The sequence below is a fragment of the Oryctolagus cuniculus genome, chromosome 9 (assembly GCF_051225735.1).
Source record: "Oryctolagus cuniculus isolate XC-2025 breed Fujian yellow rabbit chromosome 9, ASM5122573v1, whole genome shotgun sequence".
NCBI classification, from domain to species: Eukaryota; Metazoa; Chordata; class Mammalia; order Lagomorpha; family Leporidae; genus Oryctolagus; species Oryctolagus cuniculus.
In genome coordinates, this window is record NC_142875.1 from 110,417,220 (window position 1) to 110,439,196 (window position 21,977).

A 21,977-nucleotide genomic window follows, 5' to 3' on the forward strand; every position below is an offset into this window, starting at 1 on the left:
ATATTTATTTAAGTTATAAAACAATTTCAGCAAGCCATTAAAAGGAAAACAACACATTTCAAATTAAAGCAAGTTAAACCTCTCTTTGGCTTAGAAATATTCTTGAATGTGACAATGATTAATAAATTAGCATCTAAAAAGCAAGCAGAACTTCCTCAAAATCTTTCTCTGCTTAAAAATTCCCCACTCATTGTGTCCATTTAAAAAAAAAGGCAAAACAGAAAGCATTCACCTTATGTTTTGCAGAGTGCTGGATGAGCTCTGTAATTAACACTTTGTCCTGTTGCAATCTTCGCTTCATAAGCTTGGAGCAGTTGATATTAATGGCTTCCAAAATGTGGGATGTATTGTATTCCACAAATGGCCGGCTATCAATTAGCAGCACTTTTTCCGTTCCACTTTCCAGGAGAGCCACCAACTTCTCAGTAAGTATTTGAGTTACAATCATCTCATGGGCCATGACAACAATAAGTCCGCTTTTCCACCTCCTTCTTTAATTTGCCACGATGATGTAATGGTGGTGTGCTCAAAGGCTGAGCCACTCCATTGTACTACAAATGTGTGAGGTCAGACTGGTGGTGATTGGCAAAAGGAGAGTTAAACCCATTTTCAGCAAGAGCCCTCCAAGTGAATGTCTCTTTCTCTTTCCTGTTGATGTGCTCTTGCAAAGGACTCCTTCCACAAAGCAGCCCCTCACACTTGATTCATAAAGAGATGACTGCAATAACCACTCCACAACAAAAGATGCTTTGGGGCTGCCAGTGCATTACCTCATTCTTTACCTTTGCTCCCTTGCTCCAACAGCTTTACCCTGGACTGGAAGCCTACACAAAGAGGGAAAGACAGAAAACAAAACATGGGGTCATAAAAAAGGCAGAAAGAGCTTCCGATTAGACAGAGTATATGATTCATAATATTTACTCCACTAATCTCATTCCATACTTGATGCATTGCTTCACTTGAACAACAAACAGAAAGGACAAAAGAGTATGGCTTCAAAAAATGTGGTAGTGATCATTCTATTTTACCTCAAAATGTAAAAACTAAAACAAGATATATTTATGAATTATAATTACATACGGCCCAGAGCTAAATGACTTGTTAAGAGTTATGAAAAGCTGCTCATAAAATTATTATAAATATTACAAATGGTTTTCCTTCATTTTCTTTTCTTTTTTTCTTGAAAATAACCCCAAAAAACAAGTCTAGGACCAGGTTAGCAATCCCATGTTACTGTGACAAGTGGTAAGCATGTGTATACGCAAGTACCAGGGCGCAAACAGCAGTTCTTGGAGAAAAGGCAGGGGAGCAGGAAGTTCTGTCAACTTCAGCACCCTTTAAGAGAAGGAACAAAAATGGCTGATATGCTTGTCACAGTAACTGCTGAGCTATCCACTGGCAACCTGTGATACTCTCAACTCTACCTAAGGTAGATTGGCTGTCTCCTTCCATGACCATCTCCCCATCCTGAGTTCCCTGACCCTCCAAGGCTAATCCTTCACATTTTTGGGGCTTCATTCCTAAAAGAATCACTGATAAGCAGCCCTACCCTTGAAACTCAGACTCTAAGTCAGACCCCCAACATACAGAGGTCTTAAAGCTGGACACAGGGGCCAGCGCTGTGTTTTAGCAGGCTAAGACTCTGCCTGCAGCACTGACATTCCAAATGGGTGCCAGTTCATGTCCCAGCTGCTCTACTTCCAATGCAGCTCTCTGCTTGTGCCCTGGGAAAGAAGTGGAAGATAGCCCAAGCGCTTGGGCCCCTGCACCCACATGGGAGACATGGAGGAAGTGCCTGGCTCCTGGCTTCAGATCGGCTCAACTCAGGCTGTGGTGGTTACTGAGAAGTGAACCAGTGGATGGAAGACCTCTGTCTTTCCCTCCATCTGTAATTCTACCTCTCAGATAAATAAATAAAATCTAAAAGTTGGACCCAATGTTTCCTTGATCTTGCCAAAATTCTATAATCAACCATTTCCTAATTAGTACCAGTTGGAGTTTTTGTATCCATAGCTTGCAACTCACTGACTTCCAATATTCTCAGATTCTCACCTCCTCTGGTCCATATCTGTTACCATGAAATCCTCTCTACTGTTGGCATTCAAACTACCTGCTATCAAAGGCTTTGAAGTGACAGGTTTTATTTCCAACAGTGCTTTGCACAAAAGATGCCGACTTTAGCACAGTTAAAATTGCTAAAACAATTAAAGATTCTAAATAAACATCTGATTAACTGATTTCAAATCAGAATAGTAGACCTTTCAAATACCTTTGAGTCCTATTTCCTAACTTAAAAATTAGAAACCGAAGCATGAAGAAGATAGAGTGTTATATGAGAGTGGCCATGAGGGGACTTGAGAAAGTTCACAGAGGAGCAGGCATTTAACCTAGTTAAGATACTTACGTCCCACATGTGAGTGCCTGAGTTTATCCCTGGCTCCAGCTTCTGGCTCCAGCTCTTTGCTAATGTGCCCCCTGCAAAGCAGCAGGGATGGCTCAAGTAGCTCAATCTCTGTCACTTATGTGGGAGACCCAGTCTGAGCTGTCAGCTCTCTGGCCTGGCTCTGGTAACTGAGGGTAATACAGAGTGAACCAGCAGATAGGAACTCTGTCTGCTTGTCTCTCTTAAACAAAAAAAAGTAACAAAATTAAAAAGAAAGGTAGAAAATGTAAAAGTCTGTGGAAAAATGAAATTAAAAGATAAGTTTATTTTGGTGTGAAAAAACCTGAAATCCATGCACATGAGGGGTCTTCAAAAGGCCATGGAAAAAAATATTAAAAAAAAAAAAAACTATGCATGAATTTAAAAAATATTTCACCAACATAAACTTATCTTCTAATTACATTTTTCCACAAAATTTTGAAGTTCCTCATATAATCTCCTTAAACTACCTACAAAAATACTAAAGAATTTCTCTTCACCTACAAAAATATAAAAATTGCTTTTACCTCCTCACAAAGTTTGTTCTGAGGACAAAATTATCTAAGTTACCTAAAAGTCCTAAGTAAAAGCAACTGTGACTCAGAAAGGAGGAAAAATACTCTAACCAGGCCAATGGTGAACTAGGCTGGTCTGAATCTGAAATCCACAGGACTTCACCCAGCAGATAAAAACAGAAGTGATTCCTCCTCCTATGTCCAGCTGCCACCTTTCTCACACAGCCTGACACACATGGAATTAAACGGCACCTAAGAAATCATTTCATCTACTCCACATTTTATAATTCTGCTTCTTTAGTACATTATATGTTCATTTATTATATCTTCCACAAAACAAATTTCATTATATTATATTGATGTTTTCATTATACTGAATACATTTATTATAGCTTTATGGCAATAAGATACAAAAGACATCTCTATTTTCAACTGAAGAAACTAGAGTACACAATCTGTCCCAGTCAATCAACTAATAAAGTTTTGAAAAACTTGCACCAAGGCCATAGCATTAAACCAAGTCCTGAATGCTTAGTGACACAGTTCATGGCAATGTAAGGTCCTGTACTCAGTCTGACTCCCAAACCAGGGCTTCTACTACTGGGTTACCCTGTTTTCCGAAAGTATCCGTCCCCATAATGGAACTGGACTGGGAAAGAATGACACGACTTGTCCATGAGGGTGCCCAGGTGGCACAGAAACTTGAAACGTGAGAACAAGAGCAAGTCAATTCCAACAATGGCACTGAGTCTCTGAGTCTGATTGGCTCCTTTCGGTGATAAAATCTGGATGGGACAAAGCAGTGATCTGGGTTAGCAGATCAAGGGACAAAAGGAAGGAGAAGACAGCAAAAGGAAGGAGAAGACATGCCAAAGTTGAATCAGAAAATTCTCATCTTTGCTTTCCTTCTGCCAAATCTCATAAGCTCAAAGACAGGCTGTGGCCAACAGTTCTCCAGAGTGGATAGTGGTCATTCTTGCCCAGAGAACCAGAGCCAGCAGTGCAAGGTACAAAAAGACTCTTCCTGTGATCACAAAAAGATCTGGTCCAAGCGGCTGTACTAAGAGGACGTAACAAAAGTGAAGAGGTGACACGAGGATTCGGTTGCAACCTTTCACTGTTCCACTGAGGCCAGCTGGAGTCCTCCTGTCACACCGTAATGCCCACGGTCTGATTTTCTATAGTCCTAGACTGATTATGTGAGAGGCAGAGCCTTCCCCAGTAATAACAGCCTTACCCTCCTTTATTTACAAGTAAAGAATTTTGGGTAAATCTCGATCCTCAACTAAAACTCTAAAACATTTCTCTACATTCACTGTGTGCTGTGAAGAATGTCAGCACCCTGAGATGAGGGACATATCTGAGAATTTTCAAAATCTTTTTTAACAGGTAGGATTTAAAAGATAACAAGTTGGGGCCAGTGCTGTGGCGTAGTGCGTGGAGGCCACCACCTACAGTGCTGGCATCCCATCTGGGCGCTGGTTCAAGTCCTGGCTGCTCCTCTTCTGATTCAGCTCTCTGCTGTGGCCTGGGAAAGCAGCAGAGGATGGCTGCTTTGGGCCCCTGCACCCTCGTGGGAGACCTGGAAGAAGCTCCTGGCCCCTGGCTTTGGATTGGCCCAGCTCCACACACTGCTGCCATTTGCGAAATGAACCAATGGATGGAAGACCTCTCTCTCTCTGCCTCCTTTTCTCTCTGTGTAACTATGACTTTCAAATATATAAATAAATCTTAAAAAAAAAATACCAAGCTAACTTTACCCAAAGTTTCTAGAAGAAGTCAAAAGAAACAAATTCTTAGATTAAACCAGAGTCAAATGAATATAACAAAATTCAGTGCAGTGTTATTTAGCTATTTACTTGGCTACTTTTTTAAAGTTTTAATTAATTTTTTTCATTTTTTAGTAAATAACATATTTACATGGTTCAAAAAATAAAATCTAAATATGTATACATACTTTTTTTTTCATGCAGAGTTAGACAGTGAGTGAGAGAGAGAGAGAGAGAGAGAGAGAGAGAGAGAGAGAGAAAATGGTCTTCCTTCCATTGGTTCACCCCCGAAATGGCCACTACGGCTGGCGCGCTGCACCAATCCGAAGCCAGGAGCCAGGTGCTTCTTCCTGGTCTCCCATGCGGATGCAGGGCCCAAGTGCTTGGGCCATCCTCCACTGCCTTCCCAGGCCACAGCAGAGAGCTGGACTGGAAGAGGAGCAACCGGGACAGAATCCGGTGCCCCAACCAGGACTAGAACCCAGAATGCCGGCGCCACAGGCGGAGGATTAGCCTAGTGAGCCATGGCGCCAGCCCAATGTATACATACTATGAATATGTGCAGTTCACTGTATGTCATTTATTCCTCAATAAAGGTGTTAAAAAATTGCCATGATACTGGAACTTTAATAAGTATTTAAACGGAAAAAGTGAATATATTGAAATCCTGCTCCCATCTGTGTCCTCTACCTCTTAGGTCCCAATCCTGCCCCGTCACTGGTAACCACCACTGCATTTCTTCTGACTGCTTCTAAAGATTTTCTTTTAAATGGACGCAGAATAAAACACAAGCCTACATTCTTTTCCTTCTCTCCTTTGTTCAAATGGTTACATGGCGGACTTATACTGTTTTGCATCTTGGTCTTTCTTTCACTTATAATACTGAAAGTTAAGTTTTTTAACATTTCATTAGAGAGTGACTCAATCTTTCTCTCATGGCACCTAAATAAAATATATAGAAATACTTAACCTTACAAGACTACTCCCAAGTTCCCTAAAAGATAAAGCAAATGATTTTATGGCATCCTAGTATGACAGTTTCTGCTCTAAAGACTCTCACTTTAAAGAAAGTTAAAATGTGACAGTATACATCCACGAAATTAAGGAAATTATCTTTCACAAAAGATCCCCAATGTGGTATTTATCACACTGAAGACCAGAGACCTTCTCCAGAGCCACTAAGCAAATAATTGCAAAGTATCTCATGCTCACAGATTTATAAGATTTTCTTTATTTAGAAAGACAGGCCGAGGCAGCCTGTTATAATAACTGTTAGAATAACAAATGACTATACAGAGCAGAGGACAAAACGGACCAATCTCTTAGAGGTCCCATTTCTAGTGTTTTTTATTTATTTATTTATTTATTTATTTATTTATTTATTTTGACAGGCAGAGTGGACAGTCAGAGAGAGACAGAGAAAGGTCTTCCTTTTGCCGTTGGTTCACCCCCCAATGGCTGCCGCGGCAGGCACGCTGCGGCTGGCGCACCGCGCCGATCTGATGGCAGGAGCCAGGTGCTTCTCCTGGTCTCCCATCGGGTGCAGGGCCCAAGGACTTGGGCCATCCTCCACTGCACTCCCTGGCCACAGCAGAGCGCTGGCCTGGAAGAGGGGCAGCCGGGACAGAATCCAGTGCCCCGACAGAGACTAGAACCCGGTGTGCCGGCGCTGCAAGGCGGAGGATTAGCCTAGTGAGCCGCGGCGCCAGCCAAGTATTTTTTTTTTTAATCTTTATTCATTTCCATTTTATTATAAAGGCAAAGACAGAAACAGTAAGAGCTTCCATCTGCTGGTTCACACCTCAAATACCCACAATAGACAAGGCTGGGCCACACTGAAGCGAGGAGCCAGGAATTCAATTCTAGTCTCCAACATGGGTGATAAGAACCCAACCACTTGGGCCATCACCAGCTGCTTCCCAGATGCACATTAGCAGGAAGCTGGAATCGGAAGTGGACTTGAACCCGGGCACTCTCATATGGGATACAGGTGTCCCAAGTGGTGTCTAAACTGCTTCACAAAACACCTTCTCCCATTTCTAGAATATTTTACAATTCAGCAAATGATTTATGTTGGATATTTTTATAACATTTAACATTAACATAAGTTGTATAAAAACTTTCCCATTTAGTATATAATTTTTGAAGCTTTCCTGTATTTTAATATGTAATTTATGCTTTAGACTCTATTGTTACCTATGGAAATATATCTATGACTTCACAGCAGAAATCCCTGAAGTTTTATTAAAATTCACTTTATACTCAATTTGCAAAAATATCATTTACCAATGAAATATACTTACTGAATTACTTTCTATGTTTGAAAATTGCAAGTTTAAGAATATTTTAATAATAAAGTTAACAAGTGGGGTTCTGGCCCTGTTCTGCCTTGAACATTGCAGACATTGGGGGGTGATCCAGAGGAGAGTCCTGTCTGTTTCTCTACTTCTCAAATAAATTAATAAAATTTAAAAGGACAACATAAAATTCAACTATATAAAACGAAGATTTAGGGGCCAACATTGTGGCGTAGCAGTTTAAGCCTCCACTGCCATCTCCTATGGTTCAAGACCTGGCTGCTCCACTTCCAATCCAGCTATCTGCTAATGGCCTGAGAAAGCAGCAGAAGATGGTCCAAGTCCTTGGACCCCTGCACCCTTATGGGAGACCCAGAGGAAGCTTCAGGCTCCTGGCTTTGGATCAACCCAGCTCTGATCATTGCTGCCATTTGGGGAGTGAACCAATGGATGGAAGACCTCTGTCTCTCTGCCTCCTTCTCTCTCCATGTAATTCTGACTTTCAAATAAATAAAAAACAAAAACAAAATCCAGTATTTGCTATTAGAGTAATTTACTAAGGAAAAAAAAGACTGGCTTTCTTTGGTCCTTGTAGCCTTCAAAATTAGTGCCCTGGGCCGGTGTTTCCTATGCAGTGTTCATTAAGCCACCACTTTGTGCACTGGCATCCTGGCACCCTACATCAGCACGCTGGTTCAACTCCGGCTGCTCTGCTACCAATTCAGCTTTCTGCTATATGCGCCTGGGAAGCCAGCAGAAGATGGCCCACATACTTAGACCTTTCCACCCACATGGGAGATCAGGATGGAGTTCCTGGCTCCTGGCTTTGGCCTGGCCCAGCTCTGGATGCTACAGTCACTTGAGGAGTGAACTAGTGGATGGAAGATCTCTGTCTCCTCTCTCTGCCACTATACGTTTCAAATAATAAATAAATCTTTTAAAAGACAAAATTAGTGCCCAATTTTAAGGTTTTTTTTTTCTTTTTTAATTTGAAAAGCAGTGCAACAGAGAAAGACAGAGAGATCTCTGGTTCATTCTCCAAATAACCTAAACAACCAGGAGCAAGAAAATTCATCTAAGTCTTCCATGTTGGTTACAGCTTAGGCCACCTTCCCCTGACTTCCCAGGCATACTAGCAGTAAGTTGGATCCAAAACAGAAAAAGGCACTCCCATGTGGGATGACAGAATCAAAAGCAGCAGCTTAACCCAGCACCACAACACACAAGATTATTTATAAATGATTTCATTAAGTCTCTTCCTCTTCTCAGATGAGGCACTTTTTTCTTTAAGATTTTTTCATTTATTTCAAAGGCAGAGAAACAGAGTGAGAGAGTTGTTTTATTTGCCAGTTCACTCCCACAACAGCCAGGACTAGGACAGCAGCTGAAACCAGGAGCCTGCAACTCAATCCAGTTCTTCTCCAGGAGTGGCAGTGACCCAAGAACTTGAGTCACCAATCTGCTGCCTGCAGGGTATGCACAAGTAGGAAGCCGGATCAGAAGCGGAGGAACTGGGATTCAAAACAGCCACTCCAAAACGAGATGCGGGCATCCCAAATGGCATCTTTTTTGTTTTTAAGGTTTCTTTAATTATTTGAAAGTCGGAGTGGGAGTGGGAGTGGGAGGGAGAGAGAGATCTTCCATCTGCTGGTTCACTCCCCAGATGGCCACAATGGCCAGGGTTGGGCCAGGCTAAACCCAGGAGCCAGGAGCTTCTTCCAGGTCTCCCTTGAGGGCAGAAGGGGCCCAAGCAGTTGGGTCACCTTCCACTGCTTTTCCCAGGACATTATCAGGGAACTGGATTGGAAGTGGAACAGCAGAGTCTGGAACCAGTGCCCATGTGGCATACTGGCATTGCAGGCTGCAGCTTTACCTGCTACGCCATGACAGGCCCCTCAACCTCTACACCGAACACTATACCGGATGAGGCATTTTTCTTGTCAACTTCCCCAAACACCATCCTGGCTTCCAGATCAGTTATACTGACACTGGCTATGTCATACTCAGGCAAACTTTTCCCTCCTATCCATGAGTTATTTTCTGCTACTGGGCACTACTGCCCTAAAATACCCACTTGCAAGGCCAACCACAAGGCCTTGTGCAGCAGGTATGTCAAGGAATAAGGCTCTATCAACACACCTGTTAGTCTGAAACACAAGATCCAGGAGGAGGCAGGGCTCCTGCACAGAAAGGCATGCTTCCATTTTAAACATGTCCTTTTACAAAGAGAAATTCAGGAGAAGAAAAAGGGTTCTATGGCTATCGGGTGCTTAAAAGGTCTGTTCAATAAGACAGATTTAGCTTTATTTGGTTGGGCCTGAGCTCAAGTTCAAATTCTCAGAGTTCATGGAAAGGATATAATCAGGTGAGAAGGTCACTTTAAACCATAAGCCAGACTTAATTCTTTTTTCTCCAATAAAACTGAAGAAACAAGCAACATACCCAAACAGCCTTTCAGCAGAGCCCTAAACACAAACATTCAATAACCAAAAAAACTGAACAAATCAAAAGGGAAAAAAGTAGGCTATGCTGTCTGCAAACAAGCAAGAACACCATAAACTCTGACCATCTTATTTTTATAGTGATTAAAGCAATTTTACTTCATACACCGTGTACTAATAGAAATATGAAAGAAACTAACAGAAACTGAAGTCTGGTATTTGGTAAGTATACTCGATTAAAAAAACAAAACAAAACAAAAACACCCTAAGCAACATCAATATTGAAATGAATTCAAGGACCGTATTTTCTTATGAAAAATTGAAGACATATATTCTGACAAGTTATAGCAATAATGAATTAGACTGCTGGAAGCCACACTGTCTAAAATAGCACTACATGGGGAGACAGCACCGTAACACCTAGCCACCTGTCACTGACACACAGCACTGATGAAAGCAGCCACGCAGTCAAATGTTCAGGCTGCTTACACAGAAGTCACAGACCTGCAAAGGTTGGAACAGCAGCTGTTTGAAGACTACGCATAATGCCTGGGCTCTTGGTGAGGATCCTTCACAAGTTTCTGCCTGGGAGGAGCACTGCACTCTTCAGTGTTGGCTCAACTAGCACCCACACCTTTCTTCTTGGTACCACTTCCTGTTTGTGCTCATCTCTTTTTCTCACCAGCTTCCCTCTCCCCAATCCACCTGAGCTTTCCTTCTCCTAACCTCCCTCCATTCCCTTTGATCTGCCACCCATGTACCTACCCTAGACAAACTCCTCGTTTACTCCACTGCTCCCTCGCTAACACTCTTCATTTAATGCTTCCTCCTGACAGCTTGCCTGAAAACTAAGGACCCTACCCCTGAGAAGAGGGGCCTGGGTTCAGAGACTGTCTAGAAGGAACGGGAATGAAGGATCCCTGGATGGAACTGCTGGGCAACAGGAAACATGGCCAAAGGATGATTCAATCTGCAAGCTGAAGGGAAAATGTTTTAGGAGGATATTTATAATAAAGGGAAGCCAGAGATAGAAGAGAGATTTAGAAAGAGCCAAACAGAGGTCAATGGGGACTAAGTTGTGCATCCTAGTTTTCCTGAGCATCTGCCAGACCCACTGTTAACTCATTCCGTTAACTAACACGTAGCAGCTTTGGGCACCCAGTATGTTCCAGGCATTGCTGTGAAAATACAGCAGTAAATGGAAATTATTCACTGTAATTCATATTTGTGAATGTATTGCCTAGATACAAGTTAACCAGACAATACTTCTTGCTATCTAATTTAGAGCTGAGGCACACATAATGAACAACAGCAGCAAAAACAAAGCATTTTATATGACAGATTAGTGACAAGTTCTACGAGAGCAGGGAGCAGTGAGCAAAGGGGCATATGGGGATGGGGTGGGTGATAACTTTTAAACAGTTACGGAACAGCAGATTAAGCTGCCTCCTGCAATGTCATCCCACATGAACACTGGTTCAAGTCCTGGCTGCTCCATTTCTGATCCAGCTACCTGCTAATGTGCCTGGGAAAGCAGTGGAAGATGGTCCATGTCACCCATGTACTTGGGCCTCTGTTCACCCACGTGGGAGACCCAGATGGAATTCCAGGCTCCTGGTTTTGACCTGGCCCAGCATTGGCCACTGTGGCCATTTGGGGAGTAAATCATCAGATAGAAGATTTCTCTTTATCTCTCCCTCTCTGTGGCTCTTTCAAATAAATACATCTTTTTAAAAAATGTTTTCAAGGTGCTCTCCTTGTCAGAAGGTAGATCAAATACTTAACACAAAGACTTTATACATTACATTGTTTTATTCAAGTGGTTGGTAATACCAATGAAAGTTTACAACCTTCATCCATATGCACTACCTTTTGTCTATGCCACCACCAAAAAAGGAAAGAAAGAAACCTCCACTACATGTAAGATATGGTGTACTAAGTAACTAAAGGTACTAAGTAACTAAAGGTACTAAGACCAGGGTAAATATTTGGACAATTTGGACCCCAGTCTAATGAGACAGGAGCTATAATAAAACTTTTCTACAGGGGATCAGAGAGCAACAGGAGCAAGCATTGGAATGTAGTTAGAAACGCGAATATTAAACCTTCTACCTACCAACTTTCAAGCCCAAATTTATAGCAGAAATATTACAGAATTTTATCCATTTTAAATCTGTTAACACAAAACTAGAACGCCAAACTATATTCTCCAGAAGATAATTTCCAAATGGCTTACAAGAAACTGTTTCTCCTTTCAGTTAAAACACATATGAAAAAACACTGAGATATGCCTACATGTGTAAGAAGGGGACTGGCTAAGTAACTCATAAATCGCAATGAATCTTGAAACACAATATCATGCAACATTTAAAAATGATGGCACAAAAACACACTTCTCAACGAACAAGGATAGGTGACATATTAAAAGAATAAAATAATATCACAGAGCAGTACATAAAGTAGAACCTTAAACATCTACATGCAAACACACAGGATGGATATCCACAAAATGTAATGTTGCTTTATTTAGATAATTACAGGCAATTATTATATTCCTTTCCTGAACCTTGAAAGTATGAAAACTATTGGAAAAGGACACAATAACACAGACCAGGCCCTAGTACCAGGTCTTGTTGTACTCCTTCTTATCAGGACTGGTAAGAAAAGTTTGGGTGCAGTCAGGGAAAGAAGATGAACAAATACAATATATAGAAATTGACGTTTGCCCTCCAGGTAAAAGCTGAGCTGCTGCTGCTTCACAAAAGGGCTTATCAAGAATTGTTTTAAATAGCAATAATGTTTTGGAGGGGGGTGGGGGGGGGTTGAGAGAAATTAAATTTTAAATTACACATTTGTCACCATAAACCTGGATTTTTAAAATAGGTCGTCTGGGATATGCCTTCTCGATACAAAAGATTTCTTCTGTATTCAAAGAATTTACAGTTGTTTATTTAAATAAAAACTGTATTTCCTAATACTCTTAAAATGTGTTTGAATTCATAGTTTCCAAAATAAACTTACATAAAGCATCACAAATGTAACATAGTATGAATTTCATTCCTTTCATTGGAAAAGTACAAATCTCTCCAAAAAAGTACACAGGAGGCTTCCTCACTATTCTGGGCTCCTAAGTAGACATGCACAACAAGACTTGAACACATTCCAGGCGTGGCCTTCAAACCCGGACCACACCTGCTTCCAAGGCCCAGAGGCTAAAAATAACTCTGAGGCCTCAAAAATGGGACACCAGCCAGGGCCAGGGGTATTTGCAGGCCCCCTGCTCAGCTCCAATAACAGTAAAAGCAGGAGCCCCACCACAGGCTTCTTTGACTCAATCTCTACGCGCCAATCAGCTACAACCTAGGCCCACTCAGTTTTTTTGCTCCTAGAGGCCAAAAATGAATTCGAGGAATTCAGCAACAAGTAAGATTTCATGGTGTAGTGTTTAAAACAAAACAAAACTGTGGAATAGGACTCAGAAGATCTTGTTCCTAATTCAGTTCCTCCACTGAAATGTGCTAAAATGGCATATACTTGTGTAACTTGAAATCCCCTACCCTGTATTTTCATTACCTATCAAATGAGGAATTCAGTGATCATGAACATCTAAGGATTACTTCACTAGAAATATAAAGATACTGCTGTCTGTGTATCTTAGGTTTTACTAAAGTGTCCAAACAAGTGCCAGGTAGCAGGGCTGATCTGATCACTAGGCAGTCAAGCTAAAGGGTTATTATACTCTAACACACAAAACAAAACTAGTAACTCCAAGCCAAAGTTCCACCAACAGCATGGCAACTGTCCCAGATTAGTTCCTTTTGTGACAGGGGATTTTGACATTTCTCAAACATCTCCTTCTACTTCTCTGCCTGGCCCATAGTATGTGGAAGCCCCTACCCAGTAAGGAAAAAGGAAAAGGAGGCCAGAGGAAGATGTGGCAGCCACAGTATCCCTGTCCATTCACTCAAGAATCCTAGGCTGTGCTGATTTAAGTCACTGCACCTATGCTCTCACTTCCCCTCCTGGGGCCCTGTGAATTAACAAAGTCAGGAAACCATACCACCAGGTGAAGGACCACACAGCAATATGGCCAGGACCTGGGCTGGACAACGACAGCATCACAGGACAGCAAGAAGACCAAGGCTGGCAGACAGCCAGGGACAGGGGTCTGAATGGCCTCTGTGATCATTCCCTAGTTACTTGTTCCACTTGGTCCTTCCCACTTTCCCTCTTTCCCCTGTGAGTCAGTTCCATCATATCACCTAACTGCAGTTTCTGTGCCTTTCTTTTGTTCTTTTTTATTTAAAGATTTATTTATTTGAAAGTCAAAGTTACACAGAGAGAGAAGGAGAGGCAGAGAGAGAGACTTCTTCCATTTTAGCTGGTTCACTCCCCAAATGGCAGCAATGGCCAGAGCTGTGCTGATCTGAAGCGAAGCCAGGAGCTTTTTCAGGTCTCCCAAGTGGGGGCAGGGGCCCAAGGACCTGGGCCATCTTCTATTGCTTTCCCAGGCCACAGCAAAGAGCTGGATTGGAAGTGGAGCAGCGGCGCCAGCCAGGTTCCAACTTTTTAAAAAGGACTTCCCACACAATTTTAATTGCAAAACAGTAATAGATGATATCCCACAGGATAAAATAATTATCAATAAGTCCCTCCACCAAAAAAAAAAAAAAAAGGCATTTCCCCAAAAAGCCCCTGTTCTACAAGGAAAGTTTGAGAGGGTATGTTTCAATTTGCTATTTTTGCTTCTTTTTCCTGTTTGTAAAGGGGCCATTCCATCATCTTTGCACAGTACTATACTCTGCCCTCCATAAATTCTGGGTGTGAGGCCATTCAGGTTAAGGTATGCCACATACAGCAGCAAACACCTTCCCCACCCAAGTCTCAATTTCCCACTCAGAGAAATACTAACGTCCTTTACGGTTTAAGTTGTTAGGTTTCTAAATCAATATAAGGCACTACAAGAAAACAGAATGGATGCCAAGTCCCTGATGAGTAAAGAGTTGAAAAAATTACATTTTGAACAAATATAAACAGATAACATGATAGTGGGATGTACATTAAGTCAAAGAGCAAAGCTCTTTGAAAAACCTAAAGTTCAAGGAGGTTTTTAAGGACAACAGGCACATGAACTGCCAGTGAAAAGATAGGAAAAAAATTAAACAAAGAAAACATCTGAAGAAAGGCAGAGGATAAAGAGTTGTCTATTGATTTTCCAGGTTATAGCACAGACTGTAATAGCTGTAATAAGCTGGTAAACAGAAGGGACTAACTGATAGAGTCTCTAGTAAGTCTAAAGGTGTCTAAGCCACCATAAGCTTTGTGAAAATAACATGAGGACATTACTGGAAGGATTTCATTTAGAATGGACTGAAACCAGGAAAAAATGGTATAAGGAAATTTAACTAGCCATCATGGTTTACTTGGACAAGTACAGACTCAGCTGAAATGATAACTGTAAAATCTGAAAGCAAAAGGATGAGCCAAGAGACTTGCAATAGTCTAAAACCCAAGGCAGTATGCCTGGCATAAAAGATAGGGTTCTCAAGTAACTGGCTTCCTGACTGAATGTCCTCATGAAAATGGCTAAGGTAGGGCTGTGCCATGGCATAGTAAGTTAAGCTGCTGCCTGTAACATTAGCATCCTGTATTAGCTCTGGTTTGAGTCCCAGCTGCTCCACTTCTGATCCAGCTGCTTGCTAATGTACCTGAGAAAACAGCAAAAGATGGCCCAAGTCTCTTAACCCCTGCACCCACGTGGGAGACCAAGATGAAACTCCTGGCCCAGGGCTTCAGCCTGGCCCAGTTCTGGCCATTGCAGCCATTTGGGGAGTCAATCAACAGATAGAAGATCCTTCTCTCTCTATCTCTGTAACTCTCCCTGTCAATAAATAAATAAAATAAATCTTAAAAAAAAAAAAAAAACAGGCCGGCGCCGTGGCTCACTAGGCTAATCCTCCGCCTAGCGGCGCCGGCACACCGGGTTCTAGTCCCGGTCGGGGCGCCGGATTCTGTCCCGGTTGCCCCTCTTCCAGGCCAGCCCTCTGCTGTGGCCAGGGAGTGCAGTGGAGGATGGCCCAGGTGCTTGGGCCCTGCACCCCATGGGGAGACCAGGAAAAGCACCTGGCTCCTGGCTCCTGCCATCGGATCAGCGCGGTGCGCCGGCCGCAGCGCGCCGGCCGCGGCGGCCATTGGAGGGTGAACCAACGGCAAAAGGAAGACCTTTCTCTCTGTCTCTCTCTCTCTCACTATCCACTCTGCCTGTCAAAAAAAAAAAAAAAAAAAAAAAAAAAAAAAAAAAAAAAAAACAGCTAAGTCAACTACATTATTAAATTATTCTGCCATAATAAAAACTGAAAATATCTCAACACCTTATTCTGTCTCTGATTCAAATGAATTAATATAAAGTAAGATGAGCACTCGTCCCAAGTTCAAAGTTTACTAATCAGGTCACTGTTTATAAACTACAAGAAACAGGCACTAAGCTTATGATTATAAAGTAAATTCAAAGTATGTCATCATAAAATTAAAAGAAAAGCATGACAGGAAGGAGGAGGGAGGGAGAAAGGGTAGGTTGGGAAGTATCACTATGCTCTTGAAATACATGAAATTTGTTCCCTTTATATAAATAAAAAAATAAATAAACAGGCAAAATTAAAGGCTGAACTAAAGCAGAGCCTAGAGAGGTAGACTCTGAATTCTCATTAAGGATGATTTCCTTCTACATTGCTTTTCTATAATTTCCAACTTTTTCATTATATATATGGAAAACTTTGACAACATATAACTAAAGTATATATTTTTTCAATCAGTCAAAATTCATGTCACGCATATACTGTTCAGAGGAAGAAGAAAGATGTGGAAGCCAAAGTTCTGGGGTCTGTTCTCAGAATTGGCTAAAAAGAAAATTATTGTGGGAGCAGATGTAAAATATCTAGTGATTAAGATGCTCACATACACATCAGAGCAGCCAGATTTGATTCCCAGCTGGCTCCTGACTCCAGCTTCCTGTCCTAAGAGATCCTAAGAGGCAGCAGTGGTGGCTCAAGGGTTCGGGCCCATGCCTCCTGGTGGGAGACCTGGACTGCAACTCTGGCTCCCTGCTTCAGCTAGGGGGTTACAAACATTTGGCTTGGGAAGCCACACATGAGAATTATTGGCCTCTCCCCCACCACCAACTCATGTGCATGCACACGTTCTCACACGTTTTTAAGAACTTTAAAAAAAAAATTTCTTTGCATGAATCATTAACCAAAATGAGTTTTTAAAAATTATTAATTTATTTGAAAAGCACAGAGAAAGAACTCAATCCAGATCTCCTACATGGGTGGCAGGAAACTCAACCATTTGAGTCATCACAGGTGCCTCCCAGAGTCTACATTAACAGGAAACTCAAGACAGGAGCCAGAGTCAGGTATCCACCCAGGTACTCAGATATAGGACATGGGCATTTCAACCAACATCTCAAGCACTAAGCAAAATGAATTTAAAAATGGCAGAATGAGAGCCAGTGTTGTGGTATAGCAGGTAAAGCTGAAACCTACGACACCCAGCATTCCATACAGGCTCCAGTTCACATCCCAGCTGCTGTACTTCCAATACAGCTCCCTGCTAATGGCCTGGGAAAAGATGGCCCAACTGCCTGTGCCCCTGCTACCCACATGAGAGACCTGGAAGAAATTCCTGGCTCCTGACTTCAGCCTGGCCCAACCCTGGCCTTTGTAGCCACCTAGTGAGTGACCAGCAGATGGAATATCTCTCTTTCCTCTCTCTCCATAACTCTTTCAAATGAATAAATAAATCTTAAAAAATAAGTTTCAAAAAATAAGCAAAATCAACACAAATACAATAAGCTTGTCACACATGAAATTCAGTATAAAGTAGACCAATGTATTGTCCATTAAGAAAATCAATGGCTTAACTGTTTTCATCATTTTTTTCGAATTCATAATCAATGGCACAGTCCCTATGGGAGACCAGGAGAAGCACCTGGCTCCTGCCATCGCATCAGCGCGGTGCGCCGGCTGCGGCAGCCATTGGAGGGTGAACCAACGGCAAAGGAAGACCTTTCTATCTCTCTCTCTCTCTCTGTCCACTCTGCCTGTCAAAAAAAAAAAAAAAAAAAAAAAAAGAATAACACTCATAAAGTTACACTAATGCCCCATCGCACACATTCTCAAACAGGTTCAAAAGAAACAGACCAACATTTTCTACTAGCAAATTTAAGCATCACACAGCACTAAATGTCAGAGACTGAAATCCCATCTAGGTATGATACAATCAATGTTCAGGTTTCCCCTGGCCCCCTCAGTGTGTGTTCTAATTCTGGAGTTGTGGACCTTAGTTAATTTGGAAAACTCGGGGAATAAAAATTAAATGGGTTAGTGGAATACACATGCTCATTTACTGCACACTAATTATGTTCAGTTTCCTACAGGATAATTTCCCACTTTTGTCTGCTTACTTGAATCACTTAAGAACTTGGACAGAATGCCACCCAAATCCCACCTCTAGAGACAGATTCTTGGGTCTAGAGTAAACTGAATTTAAATTTTTAACAAATGTCCCAGGAGGCTCACAGACTCAGGCAGGATTGAAAAGTACTATCTTTGGCCGGCACCGCGGCTCACTAGGCTAATCTTCCGCCTGCGGCACCGGCACCCCGGGTTCTAGTCCCGGTCAAGGCACTGGATTCTGTCCCAGTCGCTCCTCTTCCAGTCCAGCTCTCTGCTGTGGCCCGGGAAGGAGTGGAGGATGGCCCAATTACTTAGGTCCCTGCACCTGCATGGGAGACCAGGAGGAAGCATCTGACTCCAGGCTTCGGATCAGCGGCACGCTGGCCATAGCAGCCATTTAGGGGGGTGAACCAACAGAAGGAAGACCTCTCTCTCTCTAACTCTGCCTGTCAAAAAAAGAAAGAAAGAAAAGTACTGTCCTAAAAACACACTGGTTCTTCTTTCAATATTCACATTTAATCAATTGTCAAGACCTACTGAGTTTCAATCTCTCTCACCTGGAGGACAGATAGGCACGAAAGCTGCAACTGAATAGAAAATAGTGGCAAGAGGAGGAATGGGAAGTGAGCCAGAGACGATCAAAATCTCACAGCTGGAGAAGGACTTCTATTTAGTCCAGTGCATGCCTTCTGGTAGGTTAATAATAACCCTTTTACAAAATGTTTAGTATTTGACTAAAGTTACACAATTCATTAGTGGTGGAAGAGGGACTGGAGTTTCTAGAGAATACTACTTTCCACAATTGGAGAGGGTTTACCAGACAGTTTGCAAATTTTGATACATATAGAAAAACTGCAGAAAGCAATAGACTTCAAAAGATGAGAAATAATGCACTCTTTTAAACACTTGACATATGTGGCTATAAGGAGAAATGGCCTCTCCACTATACCAACCTGCCAAGATGCTACAGGTGAAACACCAGGGAAGAAGTAGAGAACCAAATGATGAGGCGCAGCCCTTGTTAGAATACCAGTGAAGGATCAAGAACCCTGGAAGTGAAAACGTATCTATAGTAAGAAAATTAAAGTATGGAAAAAAATTGTATTTTGGCCAGAGTCACGGCTCACTAGGCTAATCCTCCGCCTGCGGCACCAGCACCCTGGGTTCTAGTTCCGGTTGGGGCCCCGGAATCTGTCCCGGTTGCTCCTCTTCCAGTCCAGCTCTCTGCTGTGGCCCGGGAGGGCAGTGGAGGATGGCCCAAGTGCTTGGGCCCTGCACCTGCATGGGAGACCAGCAGGAAGCACCTGGCTCCTGGCTTCGGATCGGCGCAGTGCGCCAGCCGTAGTGGTCATTTGGGGGGTATCAGTGTCTAACTCTGCCTGTCCAAAAAAAAAAAAAAAAGAAAAAGAAAATTAAAGTATGGAAAAAATTGCATTTTACAAACTGCAGCATTCAATAAAAAAGGGAATAACTCAGTACAAGATTAATGGAAGAGGCCGGCGCCGCGGCTCACTAGGCTAATCCTCCGCCTAGCGGCGCCGGCACACCGGGTTCTAGTCCCGGTCAGGGCGCCGGATTCTGTCCCGGTTGCCCCTCTTCCAGGCCAGCCCTCTGCTGTGGCCAGGGAGTGCAGTGGAGGATGGCCCAGGTGCTTGGGCCCTGCACCCCATGGGAGACCAGGAAAAGCACCTGGCTCCTGGCTCCTGCCATCGGATCAGCGCGGTGCGCCGGCCGCAGCGCGCCGGCCGCGGCGGCCATTGGAGGGTGAACCAACGGAAAAGGAAGACCTTTCTCTCTGTCTCTCTCTCTCACTGTCCACTCTGCCTGTCAAAAAAATTAAAAAAAAAAAAATTAAAAAAAAAAAAAGATTAATGGAAGAGAATTTTGGCTAAGACACAGACAGCATTTCTGAACCTTGATTGCACATTAAAATTATGTGGAGAGTTCCTAAATATACATTGGAACTCTGAGCAATGAATCAGAAATCCGAGTGAAACCATCATCAGCATTTTCCACACAAACAGGTGAAGGTATATTCTTTACTTCTTCCAAGGAAATGTCACAAGAGACAGGCCACTTGTGAGACAAAGTTTAGGAGGAAGCAAAGGAGACCTTTGACGACACACATAACACTGTGACTCATTTGACCTATTTCTTAAGGTGTATGGTCTACAATATGTGCTCCAAGTCTGGAGATATGTACACACATACACACACTTTTTTTCTGAGAGTCAGAGACACAGAAATAGGGACAGATAGAGCCCACCCACTGGTTCCCTTCCCAAAAGCCCTAACAATCAGGACCAAGCCAGGTCAAAGCTGGGAACTAGGAATGCCATCCAGATCTCCCACATGGGTGGCAGGAACAAAATACTTTGAGCCATCACCGCTGCCTTCCAAGGGTCTGCATTAGCGGGAAATTAATCAGGAGCTATAGCCCAGTATCAAACCCAGGTAATCTGATATGGGACACAGGTGTCTCAAGTGTTGTCTTAACTGTGCTGGGCCAAATGTCTGCCCCCAAATATATTTTTAGGTAAGATATCAAGTTCTCCACTGTCACAGCCTATATAATTCCAGTGATAATAAATGAGGGGGCCAGCACTGTGGCACAGCAGGTTAAGCTGCTACCTGGGACACCCACATAGTTCAAGTCCTGGCTGTTCTGCTTCCAATCCAGCTCCCTGTTAATGTGCCTGCAAAAGCAGTGGAAGATGGTCCAAGTGACTGAGTCCCTGACACCTACATGGGGAACTTGGATGGAGTTCTGGGCTCCTGGACCGGGCCCAGCCAGGGAATCAACAGATGGATCACCTCTTTTCTGACTCTCCCATTCTGTCATTGTGCCTTTCAAATAAATAAAACAAATCTTAAAAAATAAATGAGCAAAATGATTCATGAGTGATACCCAACAAAACACCACAATGATATGCTGGACATCAAACTCCATTATGGCCTAATAAAATACTTTATGGTTGAAACAATCTGGTTTCCAAAGTTTCTTTACCATTTTTTTAGATGTAAATATATAAACATGTTTAAAGGTTGGAATGAGACATGATAGAGCTCAGGGTTCACCTTGTATAAATCCAAGTTAAATAACTATCTCCACCCAGAAATTTCCCATTACTAAGGGCCAATCACCAGTTTAAGGGCATATAATCCTTTGGAGTTCCTCCCTCTAATCCAATCCTGTAAAACTACATTTAAGTAAAATGATGATGGAAACCAAGATTTGGGCCTTCAGCCAAACAGTCTACATTTAACATTAAATAAAGGATATCCAGTCCTTCACAACCTTGGGGGAATAGTTATTTTTTTAAAAAATGGTATTTAACCAGAATCAGGATTTTGTATTCATAACATACCAATTCTTAACACACAACAGAGCAAACATTAGACTTGAAAATGCTCATTCAGCTATTACCTTCACAGTGAATCTGACTTGTGGTTCTCACACTTATATATGAGTTTTTGGGCATCTATACTGTGCAAGGCTTTTTGCTCAGTACCTCTGGAGAACATAACTTAAAACAAAAGCATAAGGTAAATAAAACTTGTCTGCAGGAATCTGCAAAGCTCAGTGAGAGACTGCAGCAAGACTGGGGGGGAGAACACCTAGTGGCAACATCTGGAAGCCAACGAAGAGGAAGCAACAAGTTCCGCCAGCATCAGTGGACCCTGAATGCTTCAGGTGCTCAATCTCTCTGTGTTCACAAATATTCTCTGCCAAGGGAAGTGTGTAGGGAGTGGGGACATCACCAGCCAGCAAACTTCTACTAATTCTGGAGGCAACATCCTTTCTGTTGGTCCCTGAAGGTTAGCTGCTTCCTGCCAGGAATCACTTAGCAGAGATTCATCTTCATGAGGCATACAGGCTGCTAAGTTCCTTGTACACTGACTTAGCCAAGGGTAAGGGAGAAAAGACAGACAACTGTGTCTTCAAGTACAGTTCCCTCCCCTCAGTACAAACACACACATAAATAAAGAGAAGAATAAAAGGGAGGCACACAGGCTTGTAGATGGTAACTATCAGAGAAGTTTACACTCATGTTAATTCTGCCCAAAAGCATCTCC

At 42.5% G+C, this 21,977-nt stretch overlaps 1 protein-coding gene across 5 annotated transcripts in view; it reads right to left on the reverse strand.

Annotated features, from left to right (window-relative positions):
- The window catches only part of DUSP16 (dual specificity phosphatase 16), a 98,347-nt gene that overhangs the window by 52,307 nt on the left and 24,063 nt on the right, over positions 1 to 21,977 (reverse strand). For 3 of the 5 annotated variants that reach the window (XM_051850779.3, XM_089304609.1, XM_051850780.3), the window contains exon 2: positions 233 to 824. In XM_051850779.3, the coding sequence (XP_051706739.1) occupies positions 233 to 460 (228 nt within the window). In that variant the 5' untranslated portion in view covers positions 461 to 824. Of the gene's footprint in view, positions 1 to 232; positions 825 to 18,853; positions 18,950 to 21,977 lie in introns of all 5 variants that reach the window. The other 2 variants (XM_051850781.3, XM_089304608.1) reach the window with 1 other exon arrangement.